At 41.7% G+C, this 13,417-nt stretch overlaps 1 protein-coding gene across 4 annotated transcripts in view; it reads left to right on the top strand.

Moving 5' to 3' along the window:
• The window catches only part of SLC25A13 (solute carrier family 25 member 13), a 185,185-nt gene that overhangs the window by 96,132 nt on the left and 75,636 nt on the right, over positions 1–13,417 (top strand). For all 4 annotated transcript variants that reach the window (XM_047096290.1, XM_047096289.1, XM_047096291.1 and 1 more), the window contains one exon: positions 12,526–12,672. In XM_047096290.1, coding sequence (XP_046952246.1) covers positions 12,526–12,672 — 147 coding nt within the window. The remainder of the gene's footprint in view (positions 1–12,525; positions 12,673–13,417) is intronic.

The following is a 13,417-nucleotide window of genomic DNA, read 5'->3' as shown; positions in this document are numbered from 1 at the left end:
GAGAGGCCTTGTGCACAGAAAGGGCCAAGAAAGAGGTGCAGAGATAACAACTTCTTGGATACTTGCAGTGCACAAGTCTAGGGGTTGCTCTGTGCTTATCCGTCCCAGGGGCTCAGAAGGAACAACTGCAGGCAGGTGTGCATGGCCTACAAGGCCACTCTCTTGCAGCAAAAACCCTCGGGAAGGATTTTCAGCTAGAAAGCTGAAACCGACATTCAGGGTGTGGTTAGGGTAACCGTCCAAAGCACAAACTCAGGAGCCAGATATACCTAGTTAAGGGCCCCATTTTCCAGATGAGAAACTAAGGCCTTTCACTTTAGAGTCTCTTTGCAGTATCTCATTTATGATTTTGATTTGCATTTCCCTGATGACTAATGATGTTGAGCATGTTTTTATGTGCTTATTGGCCATTCGTTATCTTCTTTGAACACATGTCTATTCAAATCCATCTCCAGTTTTTTACTGGGTGGCCATTGGAGGCAAATGTGAGGACAGAGTGAAAGGCCTCTTCAACTTTTCTGCCAAATTCTTCTGTAGAGTTGGTACTGAGATTCACTCTGGAAAATAGAAGTAGTAGTAGTAACAATCTTTATAATTTACAAAGTGCTTTTAAATATTCTATTTCTGATAATAGCATCCCAAAACTCTGAGAGGTAATTATCATTATCCCCTATTATATGCAAAAGAATAAACGGACTCTAGGTAAAAGTTTGCATTTACAGGTAATTTTCTGGGGAAAATGCTCCTGGCTTTCATTGGGTTCCCAAAGGAGTACCCCAAAAGAGTACACAGAAACTATTCTAGAGCTAAGTTTCTTCCATAAGATCATACACATGTGAGGGATTCAAAAGTACTGTGCCGTTGCCATTTTATTACATTGTCTCCAGGGCCTGGGCTATGAAGAGTTAGTTTCTGTTCTTGGAAGGGACTGTGCTTCTGAATGGGGGAGTACAGCCATGCCTTGCTGGACACTGAGCATTCCTGATGCCTACCCCTTCAGATATGATTATAAAAAGACCCTTAGTAGGGGTGTGTGTTACTGTCATTTCCAGTGACTTTTTGATGATTTAAAAAATTTTGTTTTCTCTAACATTTATTTATTATTGAGAGACAGGGAGACACAGAGCGTGAGCAGGGGAGGAGTAGAGAGAGGGGGAAAGACAGAATCGGAAGCAGGCTCCAGGCTCTGAGTTGTCAGCACAGAGCCTGACACAGGGCTTGAACTCACAAACTGCGAGATCATGACCTGAGCCAAAGTCGGTCGCCCAACCAACTGAGCCACCCAGGTGTCCCTTGATGATGTTTTATAGTCATATATTTCACATATAATGATAATAATTTTAAAATAATGTACACGTAGGAGAGTCTAGCTGCTCCAGACTCAGAATAGAAAAGTCTAGGATTGCTATCAAATGTAATATATGTCTTAACTAGAAATCTGTTGTTCTTAACTGACTCTTTCATAGCATTTTCTGGCTTAGAAAGTGCTTTTACTTGTATTCGTCTTTACAGTCATCTTAAATGTTAAGCATTTCCTATTGTTTCTGTATGAAAGATGAGCACACAGAGGCTTGGAGTAATTTTCTGGACTTGTTCAAGGTGAGATAGGTGAAACTGAAGTTGATTTTAATTTTCCTAAATCTCTAGCAATGTTTTTCAAATTTTGTGTAAAATTTTTCCAAAGTGATTATTTTATTTTTAAGTTTATTTATTTATTTATTTATTTATTTATTTATTTATTTAGAGAGAGAGAGAGAGCATGTGAGTGAGCTGGAGAGGGGCAGACAGAGATGGGGAGAGAGAATCCCAAGCAGGCTACTCACCGTCAGTGCAGAGCCCGGTGCAGGACTCCATCTCACAACCATGAGAACATGACCTGAGCCGAAACAAGAGTCGGATGCTTACCCAACTGAGCCACCCAGGTGCCCCCCGAGGTGATTATTTTAAAAAGTAGAGTCCTTGGTCTCTCTGCCCATCAAGGGTCTGATTCAGTAGGTCTGGATAGGGCCTAACAAAAATAACCTTTCAGATAAGCATCCTGACTTGTGCAAGGGCCATACATTGAGAAACTGGTCTGGACTATAAAATCCTTACTATTTAAAAGCATACAGAATCAGGTCTTCACATTTTCATCCCAGTATCCATAGGAAGCTTAGACAGGTAAATATGATCAGATTTGTGTTTCAGAAAGATCACCCTGGCTGTTGTGTGGAAAATCCAATGGAGAGGGATCTCACTGAGGACAGGAGGACCTGTAGGTCACTTTCTAATCCAAGAGAGAAACAACAGTGGCCTGGGTTGGATGGTAATGGTGGTGAATCAAAGCCAGTGGATTTAAGAGAAGTTGAGGGATAGGCCTGATCAGACTTGGTGATTTAGTAGCATGGAGACAGTTCAGGATAATATAAAACTCAACGGTTCACGCCTTTTTTTAGGTGAGTTTTAGGCTTGAGCAAGTGGAAGAATCGTGATGGTTTACCAAAATGGGGAGCACGGAGGAAGCAGTCTTCCTGAGGGGCTGCAGACCAGTGCATTGCTTATAATCACTGTTAACTTGTGTGTGGCTGGATTGTCTCCAGCTCTTCTCCTTAATTCCTTGGAGTTAAGATAATACTATAGGAGGCCCACCTATGGGCCCACAGACTTGGGCATTTCTAAGAAATTCTGTTCCCCATTTTATGGAGCCAGGAAATTTCTTCTGTTTCCAAAGGCCTTCTTCCTCTTGCTCTAGGAGAAGGAATTCTCAAGAAATCAGCAATGCTCTGAATTGGTGAAGAGGCCAGGTTTTGAAGTTTGGGTTGCTTTAGTTTCCCAAGAAAACAGGATTGCTGTCTTGGGAGGGGATGGGGCTATAAATGTCTTTTCCTCAAACAGAGCTTAAGAGTTACGTTGCCTGACCCAGTGGAGAGCCCTGAACACAAAGGTGTGGGTGCTTTACCATAACTCTTTATTCAGGTCCCCCTATTGTCAGAAGGGGATGATGGAACGTGGGGAGGTGAATGCTAGTTGATAGAACTGGGAGTAGCACCTGGGAATCAGCACTGTGTCTCATGCCCTAGACTGGACACATACACTGGTAAGGGCTCTTGTCACATCTCGAGTTTCATGGCAGTCCCGTTGGATGCTAAAGCACATTCATGCTAAAAATGCAACCGAACAAATTTTGTTCTTTTTGTTAAGTGAAATTGACCATTATTTTAGCCTGTGAGTCAGCGTGGCCTACAGATCCAGCCTAGTCTTTTCTGTATAAAATGGACATTTTGGTTATTCAGATCTTGAGCCCTAGAGAGTAGAGCTCTGCGAGTCCGCTGTTCCCAGGTGCTGGTGGTTGTCCCATGTCCCTCCAGGGGTCAGAGATTCACTAATTAGCTGTCGTCTAGGCCTTACAGTCACCATCACTTACGGTTTGCTGCTCTATTTGCTGTGGCATCCTGGTAGAAGGCAACACTTTGAACACAAAAAACAAAGTGTTCCCCATCACCACCAAACAAAAGGAGACATAACCTTCAACCATGGCAACATCAAATTCTCAAGTTTTGGAATCGATAGAACACTTCGAGTGTGAACAAAAAACAATCACTAGTAGTGGAACTCACTAAAGCCACAATTGTTTAAGCAGGTTAGTGGACAATAACAAAGTCATTGTTTAGGACTGAGAAAGCCAAGTGATTTGTACCTCCCTTTTGTCCCTCACTTTGCCATCTGTATTAGTTAAAATCTCTAGACCATGGATCTTTAGTAGTCAGAGACCATGATTATATCTGCATTTTTAACATGTGAGTGCTTTTTATGTTGATCTTTAAGTTGGACCAGATGGGGTCTGCAGTACAGCTTCGGTACTGTTTCCTAAATACAGCATCAACTTGATATTTCAAAATGAAATAATGAGTAAAAGTAGCTAATGTTGTTTGCCCTCAGCTCTTCCAGGAGATTAGATTCTATTTTGCATTTAGTTGGAAGCCATTGCCGGTTTGGTGATGGGTGACCAGAGATGTGGTAACATCCCAGTCAGTCGGAGAATTAGATGCCGGGCACATTTCATTCACGTCGCACTTGCCCCTCTCCGGGCAAAGGAAATCAGAATTCATTGTGCTGTTGTGCCCATGGTGTTCGCCAGCTTGCTGTTTTGTTGAGCAGCCTGGTGTGCAGGCTTTTACAGTAGCATCCTGGTAAAAATGAGCACTCTGTACAGCATCTCCCCAGCTGCTACCCACTGTGAAGTTTAACATTAAATCAGAAGAGCAAGGAAATCGAGATGAAAACGTCTGTACTTGGTTTCTGCGGAGGTGTTGCTGTGCATGTGGTGCCACAGGCAACACCGCTTCCAAAGACTGTTTTAATTAAAAGCCCCACCCAGTGAATTGGGGGTCAGATTTCACCCTGACCTCTGCAAGTCTGACTGCATGGGTGGGATATGGGGGGCACAGAATTTGGAACTATTCACAGTGTGGGAACTGCTCATCTCTCTACCTGTTCTTTTGCAAGGTCTCTTTTTAACTCTGTTTAATATGTGGATCTTTATTTTAACTAGACTTTCCCCTCCAAATTCGCGTAGGATTATGAAAATGAAGTGCACGCTTATATGTTCGACAGTTTACAAGCTCTGATACTCAATGTAATACAGAATTTATTTGAAGTAGGATTAACTGTGATACCATATTTTTAAAGCAAACCTTTATTCATTTTGTTTCTTGTTTTCATAAAGAATTACCTGCATTTTCTCTGGAATTCTTCTACCCCCCCCCCCCACACTCCTAAACAAGAATTCTTTTGCGTCATGTCCTTATTGATAACACCCTGCTTTTTATTAAAGTTTTAGATATTTTTTTTCTTAAATTTCAAAACTGTACAAAACATAAAACATGCAAACTAGCCAGGGGTCTTTTGTCTTGTTTTGGTGTTCTTGGCTTTGTAATATAAATCATCTGGATCTGCTTGCTTGTTTTGAAGGTCTGTTGGTCTGTTTTTTGTTGTTGTTTTGTTTTGTTTTTGTTCTGATAAATTATCCTCAGGCTGAAGCACAAAACTTGCATGTCTGAATAGAGGTGGAGAGAATTTTTGCATTCAAAATATACCCACCTGAAAATTGGAGATTATTAAGGAAATGACAGGCCTGGAACTATTAGAAGCATGAATGTTAGACCTGAAGTGGTGTAACCCCCTCTATATGTTTATTTCTGTACAGCTAGCAATTTTGAAGAGTTTGATTTTTTTCTTTCCCTCCAGCAATCTGAATGGGTGTGTTGAAGTAGGTGGAAACTGCGGCAGTAAAAGCCTATTCCGTTAATCATCACGCACCAGAATAGCGGGAACAGAAAACCGTTCCCTGGCAAATAAGAAAGAGAAATTGGGCCTCCTTTCACGTGCTTGAGCAGAACTGCATTCGAGATAGCTGTGCTGCTCCTTGCTCGGCGACCTTCCGGCCTCAGGTGAAGGACGGCCCTTTCTCCTTGGTCCCCACCGTCCCCATCAACAGCACTTCGCGGGCACCCTGTGCTTGGCACCCATGGGCTGTGCTGTCTTCCCAGCTCTCTGGCTTTCCCACAAGGTCACAAGCCCTCTGGTTTGTTGTCTGTACTCCCTTCTTTAGATATCAGTTCCATTTTTTGTCATCTGTCTGCTCTGTGTCATATTTGTGTCATATGTACTGTGGGATGACCTCATCTGTTTTCTGCAACTGTTATTTCTTTCTTCTGGTTTTTGGGAGGCTTCCCCCTAAAGGGAACAGGCAGTCCGTGTAGGTTAACAGGTTAAGATTGTGGGTCCACAGCCAGATCGTGCAGGTGCCATTCCAGTTTCATTCTCAGCATCCTCTGACTCTCAGCTGCTCTTTTCCTCATTTTCCCATCCACAAAATGGAGATGATGGTAGGGCCCACCTTGCAAGGCTGTTGGGAGGATTCAGAGAGATGAAACAGGAAACACAGTAGTCCCTGGAGCAAAACACCCTCTTAATAACACTTAGTAAATGTTAACTTTTGGCTTTCTTCCCCCTGAAATCCTCCTATCTACATTTCCCAAATTTACATTTCTGTCTGTATCTCTAGCTTTCTTTTGTTTATAGCTCAACTTTTTTATTTTTTTATTTTTTATTTTTGAGAGAGAGAGAGAGAGAGAGAGAGAGACAGACAGTACAACAGGGGAGGGGCAGAGAGAGAGGGGGACACAGAATCTGAAGCAGGCTCCAGGAGTTGAGCTGTCAGCACAGAGCCCGACATGGGGCTCGAACCCACGAACCGGGAGATCATGACCTGAGCCGAAGTTGAGCCTCTTAACCACTGAGCCACCCAGGAGCCCCTGTAGCTCAACTTCTGTGTATAACTTAAACTCATCTGCTTCAAGTTTCTCATTGTGGTCAACTACCTCGTCTTTTTCCTTAGGTGTTTTCCTTTATGGTTGATTTTTCTATCTCCCTCATCATCCAGGGTGAGAATTCTTTGAGATCTATCTTGCTCCATTTTTATATACAAATCCTCACCAAAACAGATTTTCTTAAAATCTCTTTTTCAGTTATCTGTTACAGTGCTCTTACATTATGATTTTACCCAAGGCAGCATATAAGCTAGTGGTTAGAAATCTCATTTTTGGAATCAGAAGGTATCTCGGCATAGATCCCGGGCCTGCCGCTTCCTAGCTGTGAGACCTTGGACTTGTTAGTTAACCTCTCAGAGCTTCAGCGGCCTCTCTGTGAAATGAAGATAGTATCACTTCAGTGAATTATTGTGAGGCTTAAATGAAGTACATTTTTTAAGTTCTTGGCATGCCCCTGGCCAATAGTAAGTGCTTAGGCATTCAGCTATTACCACTATTCTCCACTGTAGCTGGTCTTCATCTCTCTGTTTTTGTGGACAGTTCAGAATGACTCAGCAGAACCACTGTTCCTTACTAGGGGATTTTTTGAAGGACTCAAAGAACTTATACTGAAAGGGTCTTTAGAGGATTTTAAACCATTCACCTTGACAAAAATCAAAGGTACCACTTAGTAAGTGGCCGTCATGCATGATGTGTGGTTTTTACAACCCTGTGTGTAGATACTGCAGGGGCTGTAAGATACATACACCCCTAATCCTCCTAGGAGTGTCATGATTGATATTTGAGCTCTTTTCATTCCTGCTCTGAACTTCAGATTTTTGTCATCGTAACATATTGCTTCCATAACTCCTTCACTTAAAATAAATAAAATAAATTCCTTGACGTATGTTCCCCAGCCTGTAGTTGGACAGATATTGCCAGTGACTGGAAACGTGCTACTTTATAGTGTAGCCCATTTCATTGCTGAACAGCTGGACAGATTAAATACTTTTGTGTTTTGTGCTAAAATCTGATCCCTATGTATTTTTTTCTCTGTTCATTTTTTTTTTTTTAAAGAAATACAGAGAGCCAGTCTGACTTCTTTCTTTTACCTGATGGTCCTTTAACCTTTAAATATTTGAGTATAACTCTTGGTTCTCTCATTGTTCTCTACTCCTCTGCTCATTTTGGAAATGACCGCAATTTTACATGTGCCCTGCCCTGTGCATACCAAATACTCTGTGTCTCACTTTTATCCCCCTGGGTTCAGATCTGGGAACCATCACGGTCTTGGATCTACATGTATGTGTTAGGTTTTCTTTAAATAGCTTTAGAGGTGTCAGTGAAAAGCTTTGATTTTAAGTCACTCTGCCATCAATAGTAAGCCTGAATATTTATTTCAAAAGTCATTCATTCTCGTGTTAAGTATTTACAGAGTTTCTTTCTGTTGGTTCCCACAGGCCTCCTTATTTGTCTGTCTCTTCCACAGTCTCTTGCGGTTGTGAGTAGGTGAATAAGGCCAGGAGAAGAAGGCCTTTAGATTTGGTTCCCCTTCTCCACGGTCTCTGCTGTTGGGAAAACAATCCTAGCACTCTGCGCACACAGAAGACTTTTTCCTTAATGAAAAAGTCTCAGAGATGTTGTTTTCTCATGAAAGCTGGCAATGAAAAATCTAGAGCATCAAGAATAATTTAAAAGCAAACTAAATTTTTGTCTTTTTGTAGTTATTAAGATTCCTGTCAGATGTATTTTGTAGTTAGATTCCTGACAGCAGCATTATTCAGGCTCCCCAGGTGGTGTGTTGGGGTGTCGGGAGCATTGTCAGTGTGCACAACTGCTTGGGTTTGCATTCCACCTTCACTGCTTCCGGTAAGACCTCAGTTTCCTCAACTGCCACGATGAAGTTCATAAATACTGCCCATCTCCTAGGGTTGCTGTGAGCAGTGAGTTTATTACTGTCAAATGCTTTAGAACAGTATCTGGTGCATAATATTTTTTTTTCAATATATGAAATTTGTTGTCAGATTGGTTTCCATACAACACCCAGTGCTCATCCCAAAAGGTGCCCTCCTCAATACCCATCACCCACCCCCCATCGACCCTCAGTTTTCTTCTCAGTTTTTAAGAGTCTCTTATGTTTTGGCTCTCTCCCACTCTAACCTCTTTTTTTTTTTTTTCCCTCCCCCTCCCCCATGGGTTTCTGTTAAGTTTCTCAAGATCCACATAAGAGTGAAAACATATGGTATCTGTCTTTCTCTGTATGGCTTATTTCACTTAGCATAACACTCTCCACTTCCATCTACATTGCTACAAAAGGCCATATTTCATTCTTTCTCATTGCCACATAGTATTCCATTGTGTATATAAACCACAATGTCTTTATCCCTTCATCAGTTGATGGACATTTAGGCTCTTTCCATAATTTGGCTATTGTTGAGAGTGCTGCTATAAACATTGGGGTACAAGTGCCCCTATGCATCAGCACTCCTCTATCCCTTGGGTAAATTCCTAGCAGTGCTATTGCTGGGTCATAGGGTAGGTCTATTTTTAATTTTTTGAGGAACCTCCACACTGTTTTCCAGAGTGGCTGTGGTGCATAATATATGTTCACTAAATGCTATTAACATGGTTGTTATATTGGCTGAGGTCATAGCTTCATTTCTTCACCCAGGAGAAGAAATAGTCACAACATAAACAGATGGCCTTCACAAGACAACCCACATCTTCTGTAGGCTGCTTTTAGTTTGAAGAAACACTTAGCTAAATGTTTTCACTATATCCTACTATTTAGAGAACTGTGTACAGTTAGCTTCTTGCTTTTCGTGGAATTTATGATGTCCTCAGTCTTTCAGAGCTGTTGGAAATGTATTCTAAAGTTGTTCATTAGAGTTCAGAGTGTGTTCATGTTTTGTGATCGAGGGATCCCTGCTAGTGAATGCGTAATCCCAAAGTGTAGGCACAGAAATGGGTAGTGACACCATCCTTACTACATACAGATGCACTCCCTGTTCTGCCACATGAGCATCCACCCCCACTGTGATGTCTGTTCCCCACTTTGAAATTTCGAGCAGGTTGGTCTTAGTCTAAGTTCTAAGGAAATGATGTGGCCAGGAATTCTGAGAAATGGGGTGGTCAGGGAAAGGGATGCCATTTTTGGTGTCATGGTCTGAGGATCCCTAAGACTAGTTGAGTTATAAACTTGGGGAAATGATAAATAACTGAACATACCTTCTGCCGTTATTGAGAGTAATCTTGCCTTACAATAGCTTTAGCAGTGGGTCTGGCAATTCAAAGGAGACTGTTCATTTACTTCCAATTGAATACATACTGTGGTCATTTTTCACTACAGGGTGTTTAACAGTTGGTTTCTTCCTCTTAAATTGGAGGCACTTGTACAGAGAACCCCTTTTTGTTCAGTGGAGTGTGATTTCTTCATCCAATTGGTTTTATAGACTACCTATCATTGAAGATTATGGCTGTGGTTTATTGAGTGCCTAGTATGTCTAAAGTATTCTGCCTCCACCAGGAGAGGGATGAACAGGACGCAATCTCTTTTCCCTAGCAAGGTGGGGGAAACACAGGAATCTAAACAACTGATTCAAATAAGAGGAAATAAGACAAGTCTTTTTTTATTTTTTATTTTTTATTTATTTTTTATTTTTTTATTTAAAAAAAATTTTTTTTTCAACGTTTTTTATTTATTTTTGGGACAGAGTGAGACAGAGCATGAACGGGGGAGGGGCAGAGAGAGACGGAGACACAGAATCAGAAACAGGCTCCAGGCTCCGAGCCATCAGCCCAGAGCCTGACGCGGGGCTCGAACTCACGGACCGCGAGATCGTGACCTGGCTGAAGTCGGACGCTTAACCGACTGCGCCACCCAGGCGCCCCAGGACAAGTCTTATAATTGAGGTTCAAGCAGGGAGCCACATGATCAGATCAGTTGTTTTCAGTTAAGAGACGTACTTATATTTACTTAGGTGGTGGTGTTTGAGCTAAGCCTGGAGGAAGTGGTAGGATTTCAGGAACTAGAGAAAGAGGCTGCAGTCTACACCGGGAGGAGAGAGGAGTGTGGACAGAGGTAGGAGTGTGTGGAAGCGCTGGAAGGGCTGAGCATGGGTGCTGGAGACCAGGCTGAGAGTAGCTCCTTTCAGGGTCTTGAGTTTAGTGATGTGTGATTTCATGGTCTTTACAAGATGTCCACGTGGAGGTATACTCTGAGACGTTATGGATTCTGTTCCCGCAGATAGTGGTGGGAGATTGGGATCTGAGAATCAAGCCTTCTGAGAAATCCTTGAGACCTAGGGGAGTAGAGTAAGGAGACTTGAGGACAGAGGGCTGACAGAAGCCTCCCATTTAAGTGGAAGTGGTACCAGGGAAGTAAGGGTCCCATAAGAGACTTTGGGCAGGGACAGGCTTGGATCAGAACTGGCAGATGCTGTGACTGAGAAGAGGCTTTTGAGTAGGATAAAAACTCTGATTCTGACTATTGTATTGTCTTTTAAAATTTTTTATTGTAGACATTTTCAAACTATACATAAGTAGAAAAGTATATTATACTGTGACCCACCATGTCCCCATTGTGCAGCTTCAATTATTATCAATATTTTATCAAGCTTCCTTCATCTCCCACCTTTCAGGGGAAAGAGAAGGGAGATAGGGGACTTTTAAGCACCATCAGGCTTGTATCACTTCTGCTGCGCTTTAGTTTGCACTATGTCATAAGGACAATTTGTTTTTATACTACTCTAAGTCATTATCTAGCCAAAGTTTAAAAAAAATAGAGAATAGTAATTCTCTGTCAGCCAATTAAACTTCTTTTTGTTTAAATAATTTGAAGTCCTTGAAAACCACATCAGCAGTGCTTTTTAATTCCATAGAGATTAGATCTTACTCTTTTTATTTTCTTTCTTTCTTTCTTTCTTTCTTTCTTTCTTTCTTTCTTTCTTTCTTTCTTTCTTTCTTTCTCTCTCTCTCTCTTTCTTTCTTTCTTTCTTTCTTTCTTTCTTTCTTTCTTTCTTTCTTTCAGAAAGGTGGGTGGAGAGGGGCAGAGAGAGGGAGAGAGAAAATCCCAAGCAAGCTCTTCATTTGGATCACAGAGCTCGATGCAGGGCTTGAACCCACGAAATGTGAGATCATGACCTGAGCCAAAATCAAGAGTCTGAGGCTGCAACGACTGAGCCACCCAGGCGCCTGGAGATAAGATCTCACTCCAAGGGCGCGTTTGGGAAACAGGCAGTGTCGTGAGGAAGATAACAAAACGTTGTGGAAGGGATGCCTCTTCTACATGGCACGTGATGCGTTTTGATGGGAGGCTGTTTATTTTGTATGTACACTTACTTCCTGTGAATAGCACTGGACATCTAAATCAAGCTTCCTGTCTTTAGATCATAGGACTTACAATAATAGTGGCAGTTTTGCCACCTCTGACCCACATACCATTCAGTTCCTAATCCTGGAGCAGGGGTCCTTATTTGGGACCTGTGGCCGTCTCCGGAGACTTTTTTTTTTAGTAAGCTTCATGCCCAGTGTCAGGCCCAAGACCTGAGCTGAGATCAGGACTCAGATGCATAAGCAACTGAGCCACCCAGGCACCCCAGCCAGAGACCTTTTTGACTGTCATGCTCTTGGGCGTGAAGGGGCTACCATCATCTAGAGGAAGGAGAGAGGAGAGGGAGGCACAGGGCAGCTCCCCATAACAGAGGCTTAACCTGCCCCAAGTACTAGTAGTATCAAGGCTGAGAAACTATATATTAGCAGAATACCGTATTTCAGAGGAGAACCGCCCTTTTTAGTTTGGTATTACATCACATGTTTGTGTACCAGGTTACTAATAAGAATTTTTCTATCTCCTTTGGAGAGAGGTTAATGTCTTCTAGATGTTTCTCATTGGATCTTCTGTATCATCTAAGTTGGGTTTGGCCATATCTTTGGGCCTACCAAACTTCATTCCAATTTTTGTTTTCTTTGTGTCCTTGGACTCTAGCAGAGCATAGAAGTGATTTGGTTTCTCTGGGTAGGAGATTTCAGGTAGAATGCATTTTCTGAAGACATGCTCATTGGTCTGAGCAAAGTTCTCTCTTTGGAGGAAGATGATAGCTTGAAGGTGTTATTTCACAACAGGTGAGTCTTGTTAAGTCAAGATATGATCTATATTTCTTCCCCCTGATTTGAAATTGAGCAGTCTTTTGTAGTAATTGAGAAACATAAATTATTCCACTTTCATTTTTTGTAGGAAATACAATTGGAGCATGCAAAGCAAGCCTTTGTGCAAAGGGACAATGCCAGGACTGGAAAAGTTACAGCCATTGACTTCCGAGACATCATGGTTACCATCCGCCCCCATGTCTTGACGCCTTTTGTAGAAGAATGTCTAGTAGCTGTAAGTTGTAACTTGACCTGATGAAGCAGTTTATTTTACCTGGCAAAAGCTCGGTAAATAAGGGATTATAAAGACAATTCTTAAAAATTATGTAGAGTTTTTCATTTCAAACTAACGTTTTCTTAATGTGATCTCATATATTATCAGACTTCCCGACAGGGTATGTTTTGGCTAGTTTTAGTGGGTAGGTTGATTTGTTACCTGGATAATATGGAATATCTCAAAGAAACATGTGAACTGGGTTTTTAAAAAAAGGTAAAAACAACTTTAAGATTTCATGTTAATTTTGCTTTATATCTCAAAGTATGTCAATATTTGTCATATTGTCATAGGTCATATGTCAAATGCTAATCTTCACTTTTATCTATTCTCCAAGGCAAAAATTTTTTTTAAAAAAATAGTGCATGCAGATGTATTTCTTTGGTCAAAGAGCAGAATCTCTAAACTTTAGATTCACTCATTCATTCACCATGTGTGTTTTGAGGCAACAGTGACACATAGGATGGGTGAGCCCCGTTCCTGTGTTGTAGCTTCCATGCCAGTGGGTGCCCAGCCCCTCTCCCTACCTCATGGACCTGGAAGGTATCCTATAACATTCTCTGCTGGAGGTTCTCAAGCCTTGGTCAAAAGCATAAGAATCACCAGGGATGCCTTTCTTTTTCTTAAAATTTTTTTTAACATTTATTTACTTTTGAGAGAGACAGAGCATGAGTGGGGAGAGGCAGAGAGAGAGGGAGACACAGAA

Source organism: Lynx rufus, unplaced genomic scaffold (genome assembly GCF_022079265.1).
Source record: "Lynx rufus isolate CCGP_SWC_20201006 ecotype Redwood Valley unplaced genomic scaffold, mLynRuf1.p SCAF_4, whole genome shotgun sequence".
NCBI classification, from domain to species: domain Eukaryota; kingdom Metazoa; phylum Chordata; class Mammalia; order Carnivora; family Felidae; genus Lynx; species Lynx rufus.
Note: the sequence above shows the minus strand (reverse complement) of the source record. Positions and strands in the feature narration are given on the sequence as shown.